This window comes from Centroberyx affinis, unplaced genomic scaffold, assembly GCF_046629955.1.
Source record: "Centroberyx affinis isolate AG114_WGS23_722 - 3 ecotype Tasmania unplaced genomic scaffold, CSIRO-AGI_Caff_v1 ptg001024l_1, whole genome shotgun sequence".
NCBI lineage: Eukaryota > Metazoa > Chordata > Actinopteri > Beryciformes > Berycidae > Centroberyx > Centroberyx affinis.
This window is the reverse complement of record NW_027279584.1, coordinates 26,905-51,261: the sequence shown is the minus strand read 5'-3', so window position 1 is coordinate 51,261 and position 24,357 is coordinate 26,905. Positions and strand designations below refer to the sequence as shown.

Genomic DNA, 24,357 nt, shown 5'->3' with positions numbered 1-24,357 from the left:
CGCTGTCACTCTTCCCTCGGAGCGCCCGGCCGAGCTGCTGTCACTTCATTCTGCACTGAGGACACACCGGGAGAAACGAGGCGGACGCGCGTAATTTCCCTGTGCGTCTTCGCCGGTTCTCTCCACCATGCCTCTCCTCCTCTGACCGGGCGCCGCCGCCTCCTGCCTCCCGCCTTGGATGAACTTTTTTGCGGCCTGCGGGGACGCGACCGCTCGCAAGATCATGAAGACGACGCGGAAATGCCGCGCGCTGCTGTCGGTGGGGCTGAACCTGGTGGCCCTGTTCTTCTCCACCACCGCCTTCATCACCACGTACTGGTGCGAGGGAACCCAGCGCGTCCCCAAGCCCAACTGCAGCAAGCAGCGGCGCCACAACTGCATCGACTACGGCGTGAACGAAACGGACCAGAACAAGGTGCACTACAGCTGGGAGACCGGGGACGACCGCTTCCTCTTCCGCCGCTTCCACACTGGCATCTGGTACTCCTGCGAGGAGAACATCCACGAGGCAGGTGGGTAACGCATGGAGGGCAACTGGGTGTGTGAGGCAAGGTGTGCGCACCTGCTATAGGCTACTTTAAACCAGCGAGTCGAGGATTGATCTCGCAGTTGTTATTGTCATAATGGAGAGCGAAGATCAGGCAACAGTTGTCATAAATCTATTTGCAAGCCATAACTAATAAAAAAAAATCGTATCAGGGGAGCATTCACTACCAATGTTCCCTCTAAAATGTATGTAATATATCACAAATAATATCTTGTCATTCCATCAGCAGTGACTGATGACCATTGCTCCACTTTGTCCCCGCAAATTCAGTCTTCATTTTTTGGAGGTTTTGGTGGTAAATTATATTTTATTAGATGCAGCGGGACTTTGCCACAGTTTATGCTTCAGAGAATTGTCCCATCTGGTCAAACAGGTGAGAATGGAAACAAAGTTAACGCTCCTGTGTCGGTTAAAGCGGCGCGCACAAAGAAAAGCGTCCGTGCGTAAAAGTGACACCCTCTTAGTTGCGGTTTCGTATTTATTACAGTACGATGCGTTGTTGCTTGCTTTGTTTTTGCGCAGCCTGTCTGTGGTTAACACAGCGGTCATGTGTTCTTCTTGATATCCATGCGGCTTTATGCTGTGAAAGGCAGCTGCTGCGCGTTGAAGGCGCACGGCGCATAGAGCGCGCTGTACACTGCAGCCTATAGCCGCGACTCTTACTGAGCGGCATTCTTGCAGTAAATTCCTCATCATCTTGAGGTCCGCTGCAGAGAGCTGGAAACCTCATCCTGTCTCTGATGAAAGAAGGCACACTGCTGGCATTTCAGCAGTTTGGCTTGTCGCTTTACCTGACGTGCTATCGGCTTGTATAGCGACAGTAGTCTGATGAAATATTTCCAAGCTCTTAACTTTATTTCACTCACTTCCTATCGTATATCCCAGTGCATCTCATTGTCCAGTTTTTCTCAAGAAGTTGATATCATTCCCAGGGTTGCGGCTGAATGTTGTGATGCATGATGCGTCTAACTTAGTACAGCATCACCTTGTCTCTCTGAACGGCCCCATCCAGCTTGGGGTCCATTGAAATCATTCCCTCTTTTTCATCCCTGATTATTTTATGTCTAGTGTACTGTCTGTGGTTGATTTCTGATTTCCAGTAACCTAAAAAAGCCAGTCGATCTGTCAGTTAGTCTTTCAGTTATTCCTGTGTGTCTACAGCATTAAGTTGATAAGAGCATCAACCGCTCACTCATTGGAAATGTGTGAGCAGCTAGAGGGTTTATTGTTGTTGTTTTTTGTGTTCGTTTGTCTTGTTCAAGGACACTTCAACATGGCTGTTGCAGTGATTGAACCTGTGATCTTTCCATTCGCTCTAACCACTCAGTCATCCTGACTGCAGGTTAACAGGAGGATTGTCAGGAGGTAAACTGCTGCTGCCCTCATTTCCCCTAAAACCTAGAGCTATAAAGGAGAAACTACAAGAGGTGGACAAAGTAATAAAAACAGCAAATTACTTACTTTCATGTAACTGACTCTTAAAAGGCAGCTACACAGGTGAGTTATATTAGCAGTTAGCAGCCATTAGCAGTATGTATCATCTGTAACAGAGGTCTGACAGTCACCGCTTTTGTAAGTTTTGAAAGCAGCGTGAGGCAACTAACAGCTCCAAAGAGACCAAATATTTGGTGCCTGAATTGTAGGAGCATTATTTAATGTGTCAAGGAGAACAGTCTGGGAAATCACATCAACGTGGCAAGTCGAAGCTACTTACAGATACTTAAACCTGCAATAAGTGATTTCAGACCCTGTAACCAATCCTGAAACTAACGTGTGCTATGTGGAGATTTCTGTGAGACGTAATGATATAAACAAACAGCCACACAGCAGCGGTTTCGCGGCATTTTTGCGGTTTCTGTCACCCTCTAGTGGTCAGAACAAAATCGCTTAGTGTAGCTTTAAAGGAATACAGCAGGTTTTTTTAGCAGACGTGACGACAATCACTGGTAAAAAAAACAAACATGGACGTGACTATGCAGCTCGTGGAGTAGCTTTTGAAGCAGGTGGACACAACACCTACAGAGACTCTTTTCAACCCAAAATACACATCAAATAACACCAGTTTACGCTATTTTCATTAAAGTATAAAATGCCCTTAAGTTGACCAAAGGCCAACCTCCCAAAAACTTGTATTCCTTTAACAGGATAGTTGCTAAACACCACTAAACTACAGCCACAGTAGGAACACTTCAGGATAAGGAGGACTGTATACTGTTAGGTGGTTCTGGTATTTTGTCCCCCCCCCCCCCCCCCCCAATCCCCAAGCCAATCCTCCTTCGTCTAGCTTCCAGCTCTTCCTGCTGGCAGACAGTATCTGGATCCTCGACCCCTCGGCCCAGCTGTCGGCCGGTCGCTGCCAGGCCGGCGGCAGAGAGGACACCAGTGTGAGACATCTTCTGTCCAGCAACCCTGCTCCGAGATGGAGAGATGGGATAGCTGTGTGTGTGTGTGTGTGTGTGTGTGTGATGTGTGTGAGAAAGAGGGAGAGAGAGAGAGAGAGAGGGTGACAGTGAAGGAATGGGTTAGCAAAAACAGAGCGAGAAACCACGTGTGTGTGCATGTTTATGTGTGTGAGTAAATAAACGGCTTAAGGAGACAGAGAGAGATAAAGAGTATGAGAAAGCAAGTGACTGTGTGTGTGTGTGTGTGTGTGTGTGTGTCAGAGAGAGAGTGAGAGAGTTGCTTTGTGAGAGAAAGATAGATAGTGAGAGGCTGTGTGTGTCACAGCTTGACCGATATGCGATATTGAATGCCGATACCGCTACTTTTGGATCGAAGCTGACATAAACTGATATTTTTGTACTTTAATATCTTCAAATATGCCACAAACAACAACAAAACATGACAAGTATTCAGTGATTCCCCCAGAAATCAATGCTTGTGAGGGTGGAAAAGCCTCTGACACAGCATTTAGACCATCATGGGACACTAAAACTCTCCACTGAAAGCCTTTCAGGTGTGTTATCAGCTCTTTAAGGCAGAGAGAGGCAGGTTTCACCACAGGTTTTACAGCCTCTGAAGCAGCAACCTCTATCACATCCGTGGACACTTGACTGGCCTAAATAAGATTTTTAATAAAAGCCCAATATTGGCAAACTGATATACATCGGTCCAGTCCCAACGTGTGCCTGTCTTTCTGAGAGTGTCTTTAGTACAAGTTGATCCGTGGTAAACCTCCAGCAGACGTACAAGCACACTGTTCTGTTTGAATATTTTCCTATATGAAAGAATGGCTGGTGTACAGTATACAGCTACATTATGCCTCACTCTCCACTAGGGGCTGACAAATACAAGACTTTGGGGTCAGTGCTGATATTGATAATTGGGGAGGAAAAGTTAATCATATGAAATATATCTGCCAGTAATATTTTTGGGGCGAGTACCATGAAATCCAGGCATCTCTTTGGAGTATATCTGTTAAATCCAGAGTAATTGAGACGGGCTGTACTGACCGCTGGAATTGACTGTCAAAATAAAAAGTAACCGAAATTAAATTGTTGTCTAATATAAATCTGAATTGTTGCCTGGCTTTTACCAGGTCTTATGTAAATCAAATCATTATGGTCATAGCCTGTATTTTCAAGGATCCAGTGTGACACAGCTGAAATATTTCACTTTTTTTTTGTTAAAATAGGCCAGTAGTGATGTGTGAAAGGCATATTCAACGCACTGACATATCAGGCTCTACATTTCACATTACAATGTATAGAGGCTTGTAAAAAATGTTGATGGGACACACTGCATTTATGTGGATCCTTGACTGAAACCTGTTGTGACTGCAGAGACCAGATAATGCTCACGGCTCACTGGTTTCTCTCAGCAGCATCTGCCTTGAAGGGCTGGAATAATGAGAATAATTATACATCATGATATCGGTGTGCGTTCTCTCTCCCCCTGGTATTTGGTTCAGTTGCTGACATTTATTAGTCAGGAGGGATACAGGAGGGAAGTACACAGGAAACCCCCACTAGAAAAATATGGGTGATTTCTTGCCGTATTTAAGGTATTATTCAGTTATTAGCCTAGTTTTTGTTTATTTAGATAAGATAGAACTAATTTAAGATGTGTAACGGTGGGACTCAGATGTCCCAACATGCAGGTTTCACTGTCAAGGAAAAGCTGCGGCTCTGGATCCTTTATGCAGCCCGAAGTGTTTGAGCTTCCACCGAGGTTTAACTCAACCAGTCAGATTATTTCTGCCTCCAGAGCAGCTCTGCCCTCCAGAAATGTTTGCAGAAATGTCAATCTGCTGTTTGTTTTTTTTTTTTTTTTTTTTTCGCTTCTGCCATCATGTCCAAGACTAATTTCCCTGCACAGTCAGCAAAGTTTTTTATCTTATATCTTCTTTAACTAGTGTGCCTGCTGAAGTTTCCAACCATGTCTGTTTGTCTGAAATTTGGCTGACAGACCCTCGGTCTAAGGGTCAGTTGAATAGATTTTGGTGGTGATCCTGATCTGGGATTTCCGCCGTCAGACAATTTTTGTTTTTTAGCCTTAACTATTATGCTGTGTTCATGTGCTGGTGGGAAAAAACGACATTTGGGACTTCCAAGTTGGTTGCTGCATTCACGTTAGCCTGCTTCCAGACTCCTGAATCGCGTCCCGCCTGCTCTTCAGATTTGGTCGAGCGATTCGGAGAGTCTGGTGTTGCTCTAGTCAACAGGCTTGTTCTCGCTCTGAGAAACAATCAAGCCAATCAGAGCCTTTGTGTGCGGGACTGAAGTCTGAACTGTACGTGCAGCTGTTTTTATTTGGCATTTTGGCAGAATAATATTTGTTCAAATCATTCCTTATGTCCTCATGTTTTTGCAAAGGCAATATTCTTGTCAAAAATGGCTGACATTCTTGGTGAAGTTAGTAAATACACCCAGCATCAGTGTCAGTGAAAATAACGTCAGAGCGGCCGGATATGTCAGTGACTAGTGATTGGTTCAGGGAAAATCAATCTGAATAATGGAGTGGGAACAAAATGGCCATTCAGTCTGAATATCAGGCTAAATTCACATGCAATTTTGTTGGAAAATTAAATCTGTTAGACAAACAATAAACAAACAAAAGGTTTGGAGAATTGTTCAGCGTTGGGGGAACATTGCTCTACCGAGTGGCTTTCAGTTAGTATAATATTATTATTATGCTACTAATAGTACTACTATTACTACTAGTACTACTCTCACTACCACTACCAATACTACTACTACTTCAACTACTCAACCCAACATGACTCCATTTGAACTACTTCAGCAAGGACATACATTTTCTTCAGAAAATGCAGCTTTTCTAGTTCAGACTGAGTTTCATCTGTGTGACAGGCGATGTGCTGATCAGAACATTTCTCAGTACTTTGTCACTGAGATTGCATTGAGGATGTTTCCAGTCTCCGCCTTAGAGCTTTACAAGTAGTGGTGTGTTCCTCAATGTACATTAAAAAAAATCTTTATTATGGTAATTCTAGCATGGGAGGATAAAAGAGGGCTTTGACATCACATGTCGCCCTGAACACAGAGTCATGCTAATTAACATGGTAAAGTGTAACTCCCTGTCTCTCTTCCTCTCACTCTTGTTCACTCATCCTTCTAATTCTTCTCCTTCTTCTTCTTCTTCTTCTTCTTCTTCTTCTTCTTCTTCTTCTTCTCCTCTGACTTACTCTGCCTCTCTCTATGTTCCTCTTTGTATTTGTGGAGCAGAAAAATCCTTTGAACCATCGCTCATGTTCCCCATAAGGATGGAGAAGTAAGAGCGAGAGAGCGGCAGCGCCACATCCTGAGGAGATCATAGAGACACCAAACCACCAGCATCCCTAATGAACATTCATTAACTTCCAAACCTGCTACTGGCTGCTTGGAATATACGTACACAGGAAGTCAGATTTTATGAGATTTTGATTGGGTGTCAGGCTATGTTTACATGCATGGAGAATTGTTAACCCACTTAGTCAAGTAACCTGGCTTTGGGTCAATGCATGTAAACAGAGAGTTTGAAAAGCAGAGTTTGCAAAGTGCAGCGAGGCACAAAGACAGGAGAAGTAAAATACGTAATGGGGAGACAAAAATAGGAAAGACGATCAAATGAGATTAAAAACAAAGAAACAACACAAGATTAAAAGTGGGCAAGATCAAAAGCAAGTCGATAAAAGTATGTTTTAAAGAGTGATTTAAAAGAAGGTAAACTGATACTCTATGCAAAACCTGACTTATTCCCATATTAAACGAGTTACTACTGAGTGATAGTATAGATACTTACATGCTAATACTTAGAGATAATATAATACTTCCATAGCCACGACCCAGCTCACCACTGGCCACGCCCACAGGAAATGGTATATGCCCCAAAAACGCCCCAAACATCGTTGAAAAGTCATTTTCATGTTAACAGGGAGATTAACGCCTGAACACACAGAGTCACAGGCACACAGACTGATACTGCATAATATATCCTATTCATTCATTATTATTTTAATATGAAAAAACGTTGTATATCGCAGCTTTAAGTAGCGCGACAACATCAAACTAAATGGTGAAAGACCCTCAAATTGTATTTAAAAGGACGAGCAGAAAGCAGACAGCTCCAGTTCCAGGCTACAGAGAGAAATTACCCAAGTGTGCAAATGAATGCGGATATGTGTAAAAATCAGAATTTTAAATTCTTGCCTCCGACTGTGCCTCTGTATGCAGTGCTATTTGTTTATTCTGATCCTTCACAAAGAAGGACTGGTAATGGAGTTATCCAGGTTTTTTAAGATAAGGGAGGATGCAAGGTGTAATGACTAATGTTTTTCTTTTTTGAGTAACAACCCCAACACTGATCTTGAACTTTTTTGTCAGCAGTTTCAAGCTTATCAGTTAACTGCAATGTAACATTAGGTGTCACATCATCCATCCTGAGGGCAACAGTAGTTAGAACTTGGAAATGGAATATAGTTTAGTTTATTTCCAATACTGCCCAAACATTGTTGTGAAATCACCTTTTAATGTTGCTAACGCTTGAGCTATTGTAAATGACTTTTTTCCATGGTTTCTATTTGTATCAGTAAATTAAGGTGGGTAGACTCTAACCTCCATCATAACGCATAGTTTTCAAGACAGCATTAATTTATACTTTACCTGATATCAGACAGAACTGTCAACTCGTTACACTCCATTTCCATCTTCAGTCTGACATTGCCTCCAGTCTGACCGATTTCCGTGGGGGAGGGGGATTCGATTTCCCCTAACCAATCACTAGAGACCGACGTATCCGCCTGAATCTAACGTCATTTTAAGTCGACACTGATGCGTAGCCATGACAACACCAGAGACGGTTCAGAAAGTATAGAGCATCTCTGACAACACCGAGCGAAGTAAAAACAAAGTATTTCGGATTTCAAAGTAATTGGTACTTTTAATGGATTTAGAACAGCCTCGATAGCAGCGTCTATCTTGTCTACAGCGGTCGCCATTGTTGTTCTTACTCCTCCTTGGTTCCGGCGCACAGCTTGACAACAGCTTGACAACGGCGTTAGTCCCGCCCGTGGCGCTGATTGGCTAATCGTTAGTCCCCCCCACCGCTCATTGGACCGTTCATTTTTCAACCGAGAAACCGCTGTTTCATGTCACGATGCCAGACCAGAATCAGTCAACTCGGTGGAGTGGGCGGAGTCAAAGGTCTGGACCCAGGCAGATTTATACTTGAATACTTTTTCCTCCTCACAGAAGCACTTGATCGGTTGCTTTCAGGCCTTAACGACACTCAGCTGATCCAGGAGCAGATCTCAGTCGCTGCATAGTTAGGCAGTTTGAGACGTGTCCGAGTGTTATTGACGCCCGGTCAGGCTGGTGAATATCGTTTTAATTTACTGCTTTTATTCATCAGTCTCACTGTTCTCGCTCTTTACTGTCCAATTCACCCCGTTCTGTTCTGCATGGAGCAAACTATAAAAATGGTGTCATTGAAGGATTGAAGGAGCTGGGCCTCCTCCGAGAATTTAAAATGACTATTAATGAACTCAAGTCAGACTGGATTTGGAGAGGTTTGTTTTTTCCATCTCTGTCCTGACTGTTTATGGACTTTCATTTAGTGACACTGGTTAATTAAAAGCTTATTTCTAGGGATTTGATTGCGATATTATATCTGCATATATTTTGGAATGTTGTGTGCTTTTATGTGTTTGTTTATCCTGTTGCTTTCTCAGCCAAATCTGCATTGAGAAACAGACAAGGCCGCCTAGTTAAATAAAGGATAAATAAAAAAAATAAAGTGATAATAAAGTGATAGTGCTGTCAGGATTTGTCCACTTTGGTCAGGCTTACTAACTTCATTACATCACCACACTCTGGCCAGACAGGCTAAGTGAGCATGTAAGCAGCTGAGCTTGGTGTTGTGAGCAGTGGCTTGAAGAGCAGTAAGCAGTAAAAGAGGCTTTAGTTCACAGAAAGTTCACACTGACAACTTCACAGGACTTCAACCTAACCTGTTTGTTAACTAGCAGATTCAGCATTTCACCAGACAGTTCCATTGCTTAGCGGTTCGTTTTTAAAGGTCCCATATTATTCAGCTTTCATGATTTTTGTCTCAGGATAGGAATAATGTTCTTTGTGATGTTTTGTGAATTCATGTAATTTAATTAAAATGCTATTGGATGAACATGAAGACTTTAAGTCCTGGCAGGCTGAACAGTCAAAATACTGGACCCTGATTGGCCGGCAGCAGTGGCTCCTCTCATTCAAATGAGGTAAACTTGCTGAGTGAAGGCTTTCCAGTTCAAACGCTGCAAACTGGCCTGATTGGACGGATTTCAGTGACTCTTTAGTGAGGGAGCCAATCAGGACTGAGTCCAGCTGTGACGCTTTCCTGAAAAAATCTGTGGATTTTTAAAAATGCAATAACTTTAAATTTAACTACTGCTGTTAATTTATGTATATAAGTAGAGACAAATTCTTATATTAGTGCCCCTTTAAAGCATAGAAGAAGTAATACTGACTCCTTTTCATCTCATTCAGGTTTTTTTGTCTGTTGAGTCGTTGCCTTGCAGATACAGCAGAATAATGCAGACACAGATACAATTGCGACAGTGATGGTACAATAGCTGTGGTTACGCAAAACCATTCATATTCATTACAGGTGCTATTAGCCCCAAATGACATCGGATCAGTGATTAAACACACTGCAGAGCCGCCGGGCCGGAGGGAGGGGGATGATTAGTGAGAATGTAAGTGTGAGCTGGGACTGTGAGCTAAAAAAAAAAAAACACACACCAGAAAAGACCACCTGAACTCACCTAAAACCCCCTTTTTATTTTAGATGAACGTCTCCACGCTACAGCCTGGCAGATGTTGTGATTTTTGATAAGTGACATATTAGAGGGACGGAGAGGAAGGAGCAGGAATACTGATTGTGCTGTTAGTCCTGTCATCAGGTCACAGGCAGCCCCGGTCACTCTTTAATTACATTTTAGATTCATGTCTAATCAGCCGCTATGCTCACCTTTTGGCTCGGCGTATTTTCTCTGCGGCTCACTAAGTCATGAACACATTCGTCTGCTTCTTCCTTTTCTCTCTCTCTCTCTCTCTCTCTCTCCCTCTCTCTCTCTCCACTTCTCTGGAGATATAACCTTGGAAGAGATGAGTTACCCTACCTGAGTTGAGTTTTTCTGCACTATTTGCCAAAAAAGCATGTTGCATGCATAATAAGAAAACCATGAACCAACCATAAACTATGGACACCAAGATATTAAACTTATCAGATTTTAATTAGTTTCCTCCTCACTATGCATTGTGATCAGTAAAGGAGCATCAAGCCTAATCTTAGCTGTTAGTGGAAAAAATAACCAAGCAGACCATAGTTCAGTCTACACTGCATGACACCTGTTGCTTCATCATTTGTTGAAAACTAAAATCAGTTTTTGTATTCACTCTTCAACAGATATTAGATAGAATCATTACATTTCAGCAAGCATTGAATAAGTGAGTGTACTTATTAGGGTTAGACACATTTCAGCCAGTCACTGTCGCCTATATATCATATTTCTATCCTACTTTTTTGTTTTGTTTTTCATTTCATATTCTCTTACTATTTGCTGCTGCAACGGCCACATTTCCCCTCAGGGATCAATGATGTTTCATCAATCTAATGCAATGTAATGTAATGTAATGTGATGTATTCTATTCTAATCTAATCTAATATAATCTATTGTCTGGTCATAATCTAATCTCACCCTGTGTATCAAAACGTGCAAATCCATTCGCAGACGGAACCAGTGGTTTCTCATTCAGTATCTGATAGACAAACAGAGTGCATCTTTTTATCTGGTGTTAGGGGCTCTGTGAGGTGTGTGTGTGTGCGTGTGTGTGTGTGTGTGTGTGTGGGTGTGCACGGGGGGGGTTTAGGCTGGTTATGGATGGGCCTGCCTGCTGGCTGTGACGCTGGAGAGGCTGAGTTATGGCTCATGTTGTGGCCGCTGATCTGTGACCTGCAGTGTCCCACCAAGGCTTGATCAAGTCCCTACAGCCAACTGCTGAGGGTGACACCAAAAACACACACACACATACACACACACACACACAGATATACTGTACTGTATGTACTGTATACACACACACACATATAGTCTGTGCAATATATATGTATATATGTGCAAACTCGTGTGTTCTCATACATACGTGGCACTTGGACACTATGTATATGTGTGAATGTGAACGTTAACACACAAGTATGCAAACACACAGATACACACACACACACAGACACAGTGGTTGGAGTCTCCCGGGACTTTATTCTGGCTTTAACATGGCTTCATCCTGTGTCTTGTGGCTTGATGAATGAGCATGCATGAAGTGAAGAAGTAATTGGATCCCTTCCACCTGCACCCAGGTAGAAAACATAAGGCATCCTACTGTATGTAAGATTTTCACTTTACTCTAGCCTATAGTCTTCTCAGTAGGTGTAAAGATGTGGAGGAAGGATAAACTTCTAATCTGTTTATTTTCCATTTGGTGTGTTGTTGTCCCCTGTATTCAGCTCAATGTGTGTTTTTTCTGGGTCGTAAAATAGCTCTTCCTTTATAGCTGGAGCCCCTCCCACCCTGCGTTAATGTACTGTATTTTTTTGGGAGGGGGGGGTTGTTTCCTTGGTTTGGTCCTCTACTGTCTTTAGTTTACACAGACTTTTTACATGTGCCTTGATTGCTGGCCTTGATTGGCTGTAGTACTTTTAAATTGTAACTTGTTCATTGTGGAGCCATTTCTTGCCCTGATGAAGACATTTTTGGTTGAAGCGCGTTGGCTCTGATCCATGACAATGAAGGCTTTTTCAATTTCAAGTCTCTTCCCTCCTTACTGGATTTAGAGTCTGCGACTTTGTGTATGCAGACTTTACTTTTTTCTCACTGGAGGTTTTCAGTCTTAGTGTCTCAGTTTTCTATAGGCTGCCACCTTCTTGGAGAAAGATATTTCTGTTTAACTTTTGAACAGTCACAGTAGTCACTGTCTGCTATCTAGATATTCCTCCTCCTCACTCCACAAACCCTCTACACCCCATAGCACCCGAGAGCGCCCGTCATTTTTAAATCGTTTAAAATGTACCAAAAACTGAAAATCAAGTTATCAGCTTTGTTTTATACATACTTTAAGTTGTCATCGATGAACCGGAACCGGAAAATGTATCTGGTGACCCTGAGATGTTTGATTTTCCCCGGGTTTAGTCGTCCTCCACCGGTAGATCTAAAAATGGCTTCACCGGCTAAGCATCACGCTTTTAAAACCTTCTAGAAGCTGTCAGATTGAGCTGTGAGACAGAACCTGACCCGCCGTGTGTAGTGGAAAGTTACAAAGACATTGTGAGTTGAAGTCTTTTGATCGAAATCGCTTGTTCTTACTCGATAAAACAAGACACAAGATCAGCTTCACTAAACAGCGGGACCTACCTGGCTCTCACCGCCGCAGACGGACGCTGTTTTCCGGGAGGCAGTGCGCCAAAGAGTCGGTAGGAGGACTAGCCGGGTTGCAGCGACTTTTATCCATATAAGCTTGCCGACTTTTTCCATATTTGTTTGCCGACTATTATTGTCTGTTCTTATTACTGTGTGGGTTGAAGCACTGGAGGATTTGTATGGATTTTGAAAGCTTATCGTTAGCCAAGATAGGAAGGATCTGTTTTGTTGTCATACTGTGAATGTTGACACTGAAGTATAGGAGACGCCCTGCATCGCCTTGCCATGTATTTGGTACCAAATTAAAGGGAAAGTTGTGTTTTTTTAAATGGAAAGACTTGTGATTGTCAATTTCTTTTTATTTCTGAGATATAGCTGTTTGTTTCGAATGAGCAAGAAAATGCTGATTTAAGTGAGAATTCTCAGTGAACTGCAGCAACATTCTAGGATTCTACTGGGGTCTAGAGGGTTGACAACGTCCATCACTGACTGTAAACTAGTGCTTTGGCAGTAGTGTGGTTGTATTACGTTACACAAAATTATCTCTAATCCCAAAATGTTCTCTTTTCACTCTTGTTCAACTCTGTGCCTGCAGGGGGCCAGTCTCACATAGGACTCCTTTAAAAAGCACGGTTATGACTCTGAAAGTAAGATTGCCTTTCCTGAAAGGCTTCGAGCTACAAGGTTTTCATCTTCCTTAACCCTTTCCCTCCCCTCCCCTCCCTCACGGTGAAAACCACATTTGATCACCGGTTGTCAGATTATAGCCTGAATCACTGTGGCTGTGGAGTCAGGACATCAAAGACCAACTCATTAGCTAAACACAGCTTGGGCTCCGTCGACTTAATTAAAGAATTCATTAGAAATTGAAAATGTTAGGATGACATGATGTAGGTGTGCTGTACAAGAAGTTCTTTTCATGTTCTTAAACTACTTTTTTTGCAACATTAAAAAATGATTCACTGCACAAAGTTAAAGCATGGTTCAACAGACTGGATATTTTAGGCATATCAAATTAACTTTGGGTACATTTTCTTTCTAAAGTTATATCTATATATGATTTATATCTAAGTAACTCTTCCACAGATGCTTTTGAAAGTATTCAAAAAGGCTGATGTCCACATTCACTGTTGGTGAATGGAATTGGTCTGACTTCATCTGTTTATAGTCTTTACATTACAACGCCCCTTTTGGCTTCATGGGGAAGAGCATTCAGTTCAATAATTTATATGTGAAGGTTTTCATTCCAAAATGTTATGGACCCATTTTGAAAGAAAATTGTTGCCTGAAATTCATTATTCAGTATAGGGCTGCACAAATAATCAGAGATAATCGTATATCGCGATTTTATGTTTCCCATCATGATTAATAACTGTGTAATTCTGCGAAATTTAAGTGTTTTAATTCCCCTTAAAGTCCTGGTGTGGTATCTCAACCGCTTCCGTTACTCCTGACCAATCACAACCTTTGAATGCGCTACGTGAACCATGTGACCAAAATGAGAGGTGAGATGGAGGAGCAGCAGAGAAACCTCACATAGAGAATCTTTTTAAAAACAGAGACGAGCAAAGTGGAAAAGAACGGATCGGCCCGACATTAGAGGAAAAAAAATCCTGAAAACGTTTTAGTTGCTGAAAGTGGGTCATCGTCTGTCATTTGACACTTTGGTTTTAAACCAGATGACAAACTAGTACAGATTCTGTGCAAAATTTTGCCTAAGGGCTGTAGCTGCACCCCAAAGGAATAAAAGTAGTAATTATTTATGATGTGAATTTTGTAAAGAAGGACGACTATGAGAGTAAGACAGTAAGAGTGAAAACAAGACTTTCTGGCTGCTGCTATTTAGATCTAAAAAAAAAAAGTGAAAATACGTGTATGTTAAGGTAAAAAAATTAAATAAAATAATTTTGTTTTCTAAAGCTTTGACAAATAATCGTGATTAATAAGCCACAGCGAGGCTTGCCTTCAAATCGTAATAATAAACTTTATTTACAGTATATAGCTTAGCACTTTCTAAATACAGAGCTCACAAAAGGCTTCACATAAAAACAGAAGAAAGGGCAGAACTTATGGACTGAAAGAAATAAAACTAGGGGCCAAAAGAATAAGACTTGACATCCTCCTGGTCTCCTGGCTGAACATCAGTGTGCCATCACTCTTTTCTGGCTGTGAGTGACTGTGCAAGAATTCACGCGTACAAAATGAACTGTGGCCATAGGAATAACATGAGAAATTCAGAGATATTAGACGTCAGAGGTGGGGACTCGAGTCACATGACTTGGACTCAAGTCACTGTTTTAATTGCTTGAGACTTGACTTGATGCAAGAAGAGAAGACTTGAAACTCGACTTGACTTGGGTTCAGGTGACTTGGGACTCGACTCTGACTTGTACTTTGGTGAGTTGAAAAGGTTTCTAAAGTCTTGACTTGAGATCTTGTGTTTGTGTAAATGACTTAGATTGAAAGTGATGAGATTTGTTCCAGCAGACGACTGAATTTAGATTCTGTTTTCTGAATTTGTATGGAATGATTGAATTTATTGAAGTTGAAACTGATTATAGAAATCAAACTCATGATGCTCTTAAGTTTTTATCCTATTAAAACCATATTGCATTGAAAAGTCCTAGATATTTAGTTTTCTTTAAGATATTAAATTGATACTGGACTCTTGATTTGTTCTGACTCGACTTGCTGCTCTACATTTAGACTTGAGATTTGATTTGAGACTTGGTAATCTACATTTAATTCACTTGATTTTCTGGTTTCGATCCTTTTTCCTTGTATTATTTCATCAGTCTGAAACACTGAAACTAACGCTCATTTTGTGCTTTTCTCTTTCTTGGCACTTTTCCTCCCTGTTTCCATCCTTACATTAATTTTCATCCTTACAACCCTTTCTCCTTCTCACTAATCACCTCATCTACTGTACCTCTCTCCATCTTTACATTCCCCTCTGCTTTACCTTGCTTTGCCACATTCCTCCCTCCCTTCCTCCCTCCCTCCTTCCCTCCCTCCATCCCTCCCTCATTCATCCCTCTCCGCTTCATTCCCACCTCATTTCACCCCTCGTTCTTCCCCTATCCCGCCTCTCTTCCTCTTTCCGTCTCTCTCTTACCTTTCTCTCCCTCTTTTCCCTCCCCCCCCCTCTCTCACCTTCTCCTCTCTCAGGTGAGAAGTGTCGGAGCTTCATTGATCTGGCCCCTGCGTCGGAGAGAGGTGAGTAATGACCGTCATTAGGCTTCACCGCCGCTCCCCGCCGCTCCCCACCTGTTCCTGCCATGCCGAGGGAAAACCGCGCAAAAAAAAATCCCCTGCAAATAATCCACGAGGCATCTCTATCCATTACCTATCTCTTTTCTAGACTATTTCAGTTAGAGTTCAGTTCTGCAGAGAGACTGGAGCTGCAGTTGGCCTCATTGTGATTATATGGGAGTAGAAGGAAACTCGCCGCACATTAACTGATTGCACAAGCTCAGTCTTTTATAGGTGTGTAGGTTTTATGTGATGGTCGGTCTTAGGGTTAGGGTTAGTTAATATGACATACAGTACTGTGCAAAAGTCGTAGGCATATGTCAAAGATATCCATAAAGCGAAGAGGCTTTCAAAACTAATTAAATGAAAAGTTTCATATCAAAAATATCAAAAATTTGATAGCAGTCTACTGACACACTAATGCAGAAAACAAATAAACATCTAAGACTTCTAAGAAATTTATATAAAAAATCTAGGGTGCCTAAGACTTTTGCACAGTACTGTATAGACATGTGTGTCAGGTATGGTGAGGTGTGGCCTCAGGCCGGTGTTACGCAGCAAAACCTTTTCATATAACTCAGCTGTATGCAACTGAGTTTCATAGGAGCTGCACTGTGTCACCACCTGCTGAAATCACCTCCTTAACGGAAAAGTTGCGTGTAACCTGGTTGCATCAAGTTGAAACTGAACTTTTTGCAACTAGGGTAATGCAACAGCCAATCAAAATACTGAGATCATGTCACGTGACTTTCAGTTGGACCAGTACTAATACGGCCAGCTGTTGACAAAAACAATGGACGGCAAACAGCTTGTGTCATACATCCAAGACAAATAAATCACTGTCATCCAGTATTTTGAGGGTTTGTGGATTAACTTTACATCGTATTCCAGGTAGTTTAAGTATTTCCTGTATAGAAAGTTAACTTGGCGGTGGACGTTAGCTGGTGTTAGCTTAGCCGCTAACTGTGGACATAGCTTACGTTGTAAAAGATGGCTTTCACCCCCTTTCAACTGTTTAAACTATTGTAGAATGTTTTGCTGTGTAGGTTTGATTGCATTTGAAATGCATCATGTAACTTATCATGTAAGTTGCAGGAACCTCATGCAACTTACAACTCACCAACGCAACCAAGATGCACGAATAGTTTCACCGTGTAACGCCGGCCTAATCCAAATTTGATCTTGTATTTTTCATCATTTTAATGGCGAGCAAAGATGAAGCAAAATTGCCAGAAATCGATTTGGAAGCCATAACTACTGACAGAAATCACATCAGGGAATCATTTAAGACTAATGTCCTCTAAGCTGATAGTTTGCTGACTTGGGTCTAACAATTTATCACACTGACCAAATACTAACATCTTGTCAGTCAGTCATCAGTCGTTGCTCCACTCTTTCCAGGAAATTTAGCTGATATACTGTAGGTTAGGAAGTTTGGTGACAAATTATCTTATCTCAGGGCTCAGTGAATGGATATAGGATATACAGTAAGTACACCTGGATATAGATCCACCACTAACTGACTGAGATACAGTGTTTCCTATTGGCAGAAAAGGCTCTGGATAGGAGTGACCCTTCTGATGCCTTCTGCCTTCCAAACAACCATCAGTACTGACAACTTTCATGACAGAAAGACACAAGACCGCTTCACCTTCTCTCCAGATGTGAGAGGAACCGGAGTTACCAACGCTCATCGCCATGTTTTGACCAAATAACTTCCATGATATTATGCATGATCCCGGAATAACCGTGACACTATGCAAAACAGACGGCAGAACATGTTTACATGCATCAGTATCCTGGATAATATGGGAATATCCCATGCAGGCACCTCATCCAGGTCTCTCACAGCCGGGAATAAGGGTTTATCCTTGTTATTATCAACAGGATATATTGTTTTTTACGAGCTCCAGCTCATAAACAGAATATTTGAGCATCCTGAATAAAGGGAATATAATTCTGCATGTAAACGCAGCCGCGGATTCACTGTTGCATGCAGAGCAGGGAGTTAATAATGGAAGTTCTCTGGTGGTTTCATCTGTAAATGCCATCTGGAAGAAGTGCAGGAGCAGTGTCTGGTGTGTGGAGGGTGCTGGTGGACAGTGTGATGTATTGTGGAAATGAGCGGGGCGACCTTGCTTAAGACACAAGGATACAGTATGTTAATCTGCCTTCCTTTGAGGCGAACGTGCACACCAGGCCTGCTGTGTTTTTATACACAGGAACACAACACTTTTTTTCAGTATGTGCTCAGTATTTAATGTGGAACGGTGTTTTCCACATGATGCTCCTCTGCTCGTACCATCCACTAAACATAGATAGAGTGATATTAAAGTGGTCAGAAACACTAAAACATATACATACTGTAGGTAGGAGATTTAGAATACCAAAGGCCAGGTCTAACAGGTTGAATAATTCTTTTATTTCTCTGTTAAATGCTCATGATGACCCAGCTGATGATTAGTTTCCCATTTAAATACTGGGGGCTGATGATGGTTTTAGCGATGGCTAAACATACTCTAGGTTTCCTGCTGTCACTTGATGTATTCACGTATTCATGTATTTTATCATGTTTTTTGTCCCTGAGTCCATGTGCCTATGTCTCTGTGTTGTTTTACCTGGCTGCAAGACAAATTTCCTCTCGGGGACAATAAAGTTGAAGTTGAGTTGAGTTGTTGTTTGAGATAGAAGACAATAATACCAGGCATTACCTCCACATATATAATTCTCTTGTAATCATCAGAATCAGAAACTTTTATTGCCATGCGACAGATGGTTGCTAGGAGTTTGTCTTGGTGTTGCATAAACAACAGTGACAGCAGCAACAATGACAACACATATGTTGTGTCTGTCTCTACAGTGTGAGTAGTGCGTTGGATGTTTCGTTGGGTCTTACTTCAGTTCAACTCTATAATCAGATTGTCTTGATAGCCGCCCTCCCTGCCTCACGCCCCCCCCCTCCCCCTCCTCCCTCTCCACACCCATTTCATCACATCTTTCAAACTAGTGAAGGAGGTGGAGAGTGACTGAATCTGGGGGTGCTGTCACCCTTTAAAATGCATCACATGGAATTCAATAGATAGTATTCGTTGACATAGCGCTGCAGCTGTCAACTAGTGACAGCCTAGGTGACAGCAGCGCTAATAGGAAGCTAGCCGGCGTTAGCGTTATCTCTATTGTCTATTACCGTTTCTGTTGCGTTAGGATCTATTATAAAATAGCGATGGTGGCCTGCGTTATACACGGCTGTAGTAACGACAGCAATAAAACCCCCGGGGTTTGTTTGTATGCCTCCCTACTGTCCGCAGATGTGAAGGGAAAGAGAGGATGAGAGAGATGTATGGATAGTTAGGAGAAACAGGCGAAACCTTCAGCCAGCTGTTCACCTCATTTTACCACAGGTAACAGTGAACAGGTGTGTGGTGTGGTCTGCTTCTCCAGCTTCTCCTCTTCTTCCTCCTCCTCTGACTTTTATGCCTCATGGCGGATCGCAAACAGGTACACCACACAACTGTTCACTGTTAACTTAATAGCTAACATTATTGCCGTTGGATCAATCATGACCAATCAATTTACAAACTCTTCTTCCCTTAGCTAACGTTAATGCCTACCTGTGGTAAACAAAAAAAACCTGAGGTGAACAGACTTTGCTGTGAGGAGCTGGCAGAAAGTTTTGCCTGTTTCTCCTAACTATCCACACATCTCTCCTGTGCTGGCTTAGATCCTCAGTCTCTTTCAACAATAGAGACGCACATCAGCCCAAACCATTTTAAAGAGTTGAATTGGCTCCCTGCTGAAGGTAGAATTCAACAGTTAAAACTTATTATGGTCTATAAGATTTTACAAGGTCTATGTCCAAATTATTTTACCGGGTATTTTCAGTATGTTCGGGACTCTCTTGGCCTGAATACGAGGGCTAGTGTATCTAACCTGAAACAACCCAATCTAAAAAGCAAAGTAGGGAAAAGTACACGGGGGAAGAGTGGAATAAAATCCCAAACGAAATTAAATCTGCCCATTCTCTGAATAGTTTTAAAAAACAACTGAAAAAATGGATGCTGAGTAAGTTAATGAAACATCTTTTCTAGGGCAGTTTGGACTGGTTTCTGAACTTGTGTGTTTTTTTTTATTATTTTCATGATTGTATAATATTGATGTTTCTATTAGGTGTTTTAGAGTAAAAATGGGATATTAGTAGCATATACATGTCACTCCCTTTTCCTGCCTGCCTCCTAGCCTAGACCTCAGGACCGCAATGGAAATAAGTCATGTGACTTATGACAACAGTAAAGTGATTGAAGGGATTTGCCAAAAATTGAGGGGGGTTCCTGGGGTCCCTCCAGAAAAATGAGGAGTAGTTTAATTTCCCTATATTCAATAGAAGTGATCCCAATTAGAGAATGTATAAAAGTGTCTATTCTAATCCTAATTTCACTCTCACTGCTATCATCTCTTCACACACAGTGGCATGATGACAACGCTTGAGAACCCCCGAACCGTGGTGTCAAAGATTACAGAAAATTGCAAAAATGTATTACACACAGAAAGAGCCTACGTTACACACCAATTGACACACTTGCACATGCACACACACACACACACACACACACGCAGTAATTAAAGATGTAATTATATCCATTTGAAACGAGGCACTCAGCACAAGTCGCGGCTCGGTCTGATGAGCTCCTGGCTTCCTGTTATCGCTGCTCTCCTGGCTCCTGGCCAAGTCAGTCGAGTCATGTTTTATTCACCGCCTCCAAATGAATGAAACTTCAGTTCGCTCGATCCACTGATACATATTCAGAATTCAGGGGAGAAAAAAAATATATTTTTGTCAATATTTTGCATTTGGAGTTTCCCTTACAGGCATTTCATACCCTGGAGTTTGTTTCCATCGAATGGCTGGAAATTAGCAGCTAACAAGAAACAACACAGGCAGCAGAGAGAGAGAGTTAGACTGATATCAGGCCGATATTCAGGCCTTTTATTAAATATCAGATCTGGTCCAGTCAGTGTCGTCCACCTCTGATATGATGGATATGATGCAGTTTGATGGATTACATATTTATTGTAGAATTGATCAATACTAAACTGTCTATGGGAAGACCTTAACCTGAACTGATTCTGTTGTGACATTATCAGATTCCCTACAAGCAGAGGTGGGACCAAGTCAACTTTGCTCCAGTCCCAAGTCAGTCTCAAGTCTCAAGTCAAGTCTCAAGTCTAAATGTAGATTACCAAGTCAAGTCCATGTCATTAATGTCAAGTCTCAAGTTTAAATGTAGAACAGCAAGTCAAGTCAGAACAAATCAAGAGTCCAGTATCAATTTAATATCTGAAAGAAAACTAAATATCTTGGACTTTTCAATGCAATATGGTTTTAATAGGATAAAAACTTGGTCAGAGCATCATGAGTTTGATTTCTATAATCAGTTTCAACTTCAATAAATTCAATCATTCCATACAAATTCAGAAAACAGAATTTCAAATCTCATCACTTTCAATCTGAGTCATTTACACAAACACAAGATCTTTTGTCAAGACTTTAGAAACCTTAAGTGCAAGTCAAAGTCAAGTCCCAAGTCACCAGAACCCAAGTCAAGTCTCAAGCACTAAGTCATGTGACGCGAGTCCCCACCTCTGGATGAATATGTTTTATTATTATTATTAGTTGTAGTAGTAATGGCATCCTGTGTTTCAGCGGAGAGTTTTAGTGTCCCATGATGGTCTAAATGCTGTTTCAGAGGCTTTTCCACCCTGATGAGAATACAATTCTGGGGGAAACACTGAATACTTGTAATAAATTTGGCATGAAAATGTTCAAATTTAAAAGCATTGGATATCGGCACAAAATATGAGCTAGTGACACCTTTAGTCCTCTCTTTCTTTCTCTCTTTTCTCGCTGTCTGTCTCTCCATTTCTCTCTATTGCCATCTCTATCTCTTATTCTCTCATCTCTCCTTGTCTCTCCATCTGTCTGTACTCCTCCATTCAATCAGTTAAATTAAGCTTTATTTGCATGACAGGAGTGAAACCTGCAGTATGGTGCCAAAGCAATACAGTGTCAACTGAAGTCATATTACAGACATTAACGGACGATTAGTAGTAATTAAACAAAAATCAAGAACCATCTGCAATGACATAACAAATGAAAACTCAATTACAATTAATTTCTACCTCTCTCTTCCTCTCTGTGTTGCCTCCTCTCTCTCTCTCTCTCTCTTTCTCTCTCTCTCTCTCTCTCTCTCTCTCCCCCTCCATGTTTCCCTGAGAGAAATCACTCACTGTAGATCTGAGGGGCGACAGAAACTCTGTGTAGCGGGACCGCATCTCGGTAGATAGTTGTGCGTTTGTATCGTCTCCATTTGTTTCTGTTTGTCTTGTTCTTCCCCCTGTGGATGCAAACGGTGAGCAGAGAACTCTGTGATATCCAGGCAAGATCACAACAGAGTAAATATGTGAGGAATACAACTGTGGGTGTGTGTGTGTGTGTGTGTTTGTTTTCTGCGGCAGCCTTTGTGCTTTTCAGACACATTTGGCCTGTGATCCACCGTCTGTAAGGTGTTTTAGTCCTGTCTCCAAAAATGTCACTATTTTATAGGTGGAAGACTTAAAATATCTAGTAACTTTGATGATACGACACAATATTTTCATATCATGTCAGAGTTGGTGTCGCTTCTTTAAAGTAATAACATTTTCATATAAATAAATGTCCATGTTTCTACTCTCTATCTCCATATGATATAACACAATACTGATTCAACCTGTCCCTTACAAATAAGTAGTACACTTAAAGTAGATTTTTGAAAGTATACTTAAGTATAACAAGTGTACTAACTTTGGTAAACTATTAGTTTACTGTTAAGTGTACTGCTTTGGTACTTGTTGTGTCTAAATTGGCCCACTTATTAGTTTATAAAAGAGTACTTGTATACTTTAAGTTAACTTTAAGTTTATATCTTCATGCTTTTAGTATATTTGAGGTTGACGCACACAAATACTAAAAGTGTACTAAGGTGTATTTGTGATTTAATTGGACCACTTTTAAGTTTATGAAGTGTATTAAAGTACAAGTAAGCCTCACGATATTATTCTCAGTCCCTTATGCAAAAGTATAAAAAAGTATTCAACAAGTCTAAGTAGCATTAAAAGTACAAATCAAAGTATCCTATTCTCAAGTGTAACTTTTGCAAGTATAACAAAAGTAAAATACTATACGATACGATATGATAGAATAGAACTTTATTGTCAGATTTCTCTGAAATTTGTTATGCATCATTTTATGAAATAAATTAAATTAGAGTGGAGGAGTTTGAGAATTACCACTTTAAAGCTACAATATACAAGCTGCAAACTACAACTTTTCACCTTGAGGCAGGAAGTGTATTGTTAGTCCCGCCCTCCTCCCCATCAGCTGGTCGAGTTCCCACCCCGACACCTGTCAGTCATCTTGATGATGTCATCTCTCCTGAGGTTGAGGAAACCTGCAGCATAAAGCCTCCACAGGCTAACGCTGACGTTCATCTTATTTCTGAATGTTTAGCTTCACTGTTTCTTTTCCTCCTGCTTTCCTCCATTGTGGCCACTAGCCTCACCTTGATAGCCACAGCCAGCTCACCGCTGGCCACGCCCATAAGACACGCCCAAAGAAAATGGTATACGCCCCAAAACATCCCAACATCATTAAGAAGCCAATTTCAGGTAAATGAGGGGATTCAGGAGTGAACACACAGGACCACAGACAGACCCAGACTGATAATGTAGAATAATTATTGATATTTTAATGGGAAAAAGTTGCACATTGCAGCATTAAAATGGCAGATATCTCATTTTGAAACTAAACTCGTGAAGTGCAGCTGCATGGCTCAGATCTTTGGAACGTGAATGTCAAACATCGCCAACCTCTACTGTCTTTAGATATGTGTTTACACTCCAGCTTCCATTTAGTAATGAGAAAACCAGATAATGAGAAAACTCTGCTCATCTGAACACTTCAGATTGACTTGTGGTTTCAGTGGCTGTCTCTCTCTCTCTCTCTCTCTCTCTCTCTCTCTCTCTCTCTCTCTCTCTCTCTCTCTCTCTCTCTCTCTCTCTCTCTCTCTCTCTCTTCAGACAGGCTCTATGAACAGCCGTCACATTAATATTGCACCTTGACGTCATGATGTGGTTAGCGCTGCTTTCATCACTGATGCCTCCAAAGGTTTCTCATCCTCATCCACTTCCTCTCGCTCCTCTGTTCTCTTATGTTTTTTTCCTTTTTGTCTTTTTTCCTCCACCCCCGTCTCACACTTCTGCTCCCCCCCCCCGCTTTGTTGTTTCACACCACATACTTTCTAACAGTGAAAACCCAGCATAGGTTCCTTTTCTGATTTTGTCTTTCACTTGGACTTGATTTGGCGAATTATATTCAGTCTGCCTGTTTCAAATTTGCTACTGCTTCCTCTGTGTACTGTCTGTCTGCATCTCCCTTTACATCGGTGGTGTCTGTGCTCATGCTGCATTCACATCCCATGGGAAAGATGGTAGATACGAAATACATACTCGAAAATACGGTTCACCTCAGTTTTCAGCTGGTAAATACTACTTGGGAACTCGGTGGTGATGGACCCCGATTTCTCAGACTTCCATGAATTCTGACGTCACCAACAAGGAAATA

At 41.5% G+C, this 24,357-nt stretch overlaps 1 protein-coding gene across 1 annotated transcript in view; it reads left to right on the top strand.

Annotated features, from left to right (window-relative positions):
- Positions 1-223: 223 nt before the first annotated feature.
- Positions 224-24,357, top strand: part of gsg1l (gsg1-like) — a 46,241-nt gene continuing 22,107 nt past the window's right edge. The window contains exons 1-2 of the mRNA XM_071522726.1: positions 224-512; positions 15,618-15,665. Of these exons, the coding sequence (XP_071378827.1) occupies positions 224-512; positions 15,618-15,665 (337 nt within the window). The remainder of the gene's footprint in view (positions 513-15,617; positions 15,666-24,357) is intronic.